At 42.5% G+C, this 1,984-nt stretch overlaps 1 protein-coding gene across 1 annotated transcript in view; it reads left to right on the top strand.

Annotated features, from left to right (window-relative positions):
• LOC107041831 overlaps nucleotides 1–1,984 on the top strand; it is an 82,223-nt gene that overhangs the window by 69,385 nt on the left and 10,854 nt on the right. Inside the window, exon 9 of the mRNA XM_029126389.1 lies at nucleotides 1,172–1,396. Coding sequence (XP_028982222.1) covers nucleotides 1,172–1,396 — 225 coding nt within the window. The remainder of the gene's footprint in view (nucleotides 1–1,171; nucleotides 1,397–1,984) is intronic.

Below are 1,984 nucleotides of genomic sequence, written 5' to 3'. Positions count from 1 at the left end.
CCCTAGTCTGAACATCTCAGCGGCGGTGGGTCATCCGTTACCCCACCACCACCAATCAGCTCGACGGCAATCGAGGGGGCGTTAGTCCTCTCACCTAGCCGTTGGTCCCTAGTCTAAGTCGATAGCGCCTTTAGAATCGCCCAGTTGGAACGCCAGTACGTTGGCCCGTTTCCCCCAAACACAGCTGCGCGAGTTTCTACATAAGGCGACAGGGTATCGACAGCCTCTCTATAATGTTAAGAAGCATGGTTGCACCCAAACCACGCCTCTTGGCATTATTTGATTGGTCTATTCACCTCACGCGCGGTTCACTTGAACCGCCGTTCGATGTCACTCTCATCTCTCGCTCAGCTTCTTCAGCTGGCGTTAGATGTCGCTCTCTCTCTCTCTCTCTCTCTCTCTCTCTCTCTCTCTCTGTCCCTCACTCTAACCATTCTTGACTCATTGGTTTTCGAGTTGGTAAAACAGTTTACCGTAACGAGAAAATCTCGTTACAAGTGCTTACAACTACTTTACCCCTACTACCGTTCCGAACAGTGAACCCGGTAGGTATCTCAAAAAATTAGATGTGTTACGCGTGCGTGCGAAAAAGTGGTTCTTTACGCACTTGTAATACAGTATACTATTTCATTCTAATAATATAAATAGTGTGCTACTTTGTAAGTGGAAATATGGAGAAAAGGAAGAGTAGTCCATATGATTTTCATCAGTAATCGCAAATATCTTCAGTTTATATTTAAAATTTTGTTAACCTATGGAAAAATGTCATTCGAAAATTATCGATCATTAAAGTTTATACGATAAAATAAATGATGCGTGAATGAATTTTTGAATTCATTTTGAATTATTTCTATGTATTAAGATCACGGGTGGCAGCTACGGCCCTAACGGTCTCTGCCTACCGTAGTAGAAAATCATGGGAGGTTCCGCTAGGGGGAGCGGTCATTTCTTTTCCGAGGGTTAAAACAGAAGAAGATACAGATTTATGAAAAACGTATTAATGCACTGCTAATACCGACTGTCGCATGCAGGCGATCACCTGCTTGGTCTACTTTAACTATAGCCGAATCTTCGAACAAGTTAATTAAAAATGACAGACAGACAATAGAGGCCTATCATTCCTGACGTATTGTATACAGATTAAATTATAATTTTATGAAATCCTGCTCAGGTTGCTTGTAATCCACTCGTGGCCCCCTGTCTCTTCAACCTTAAGAAGGACCCCTGTGAGATGATAAATATCATAGGGAAACACCCCGAAATTGCTCAAATGTTGGAGCAATTGCTCAAGGAGCATAAAGGCACTACACTTCCAGCTGCTAATATACCTCGGGACAATAATGGAGATCCAGCTAAGTGGAACAATCTCTGGGTTAATTGGAAGGATTCGCAGCCTGCAATGACACCCTTTACTACTCCCCCGATTGAGACTTCTCCAGACAGTCTTTCTTCTTCAAATAGAATTATCATTACTATTTTAGGATGTTTACTGATTTATGCTGGATTTTTCATAATTAGTTCAATGATCAGGAATCGTAATACGAGAAATTCGATTGGTCAGAAAAATTATCCTGAAAATGTCGACGAACTGGCGAGTGAGATTGCCGAAATTCAGTAGATGAGCGAAGCAAGAAGTGGAAAATTGGAAATTCAAAACCCTCGCCGAAAAAGTTGTGAATTCACTGAGTGTAACCCTCAAGTACGCGCGCAATATACCATTATTGTGACCTGACTTGTGATCCCAGCCGCTGGGCCCGCCAGTATGCGATATAGTCGATATGCTGACAGCAAACAGTATGAAATTCATGTAGACAATTGAAACTTAAACATTTTACGTTTTTTGTTGTACTGAAATCGAATTTGTAAATTAGGCCGCAATATAGTTTGTGACGAGGGAACTTACATTCCCCACACACTAGCCCCCTAAAATTATAGACGCCCGCCACCGTTAGCCACCCTCCAAACCCCCTCACTACCTCTTCCC

This window comes from Diachasma alloeum, unplaced genomic scaffold, assembly GCF_001412515.2.
Source record: "Diachasma alloeum isolate Michigan unplaced genomic scaffold, Dall2.0 Dall_scaffold_00381, whole genome shotgun sequence".
Lineage (NCBI taxonomy): Eukaryota > Metazoa > Arthropoda > Insecta > Hymenoptera > Braconidae > Diachasma > Diachasma alloeum.
This window is presented reverse-complemented; position numbering and strand designations above follow the sequence as displayed.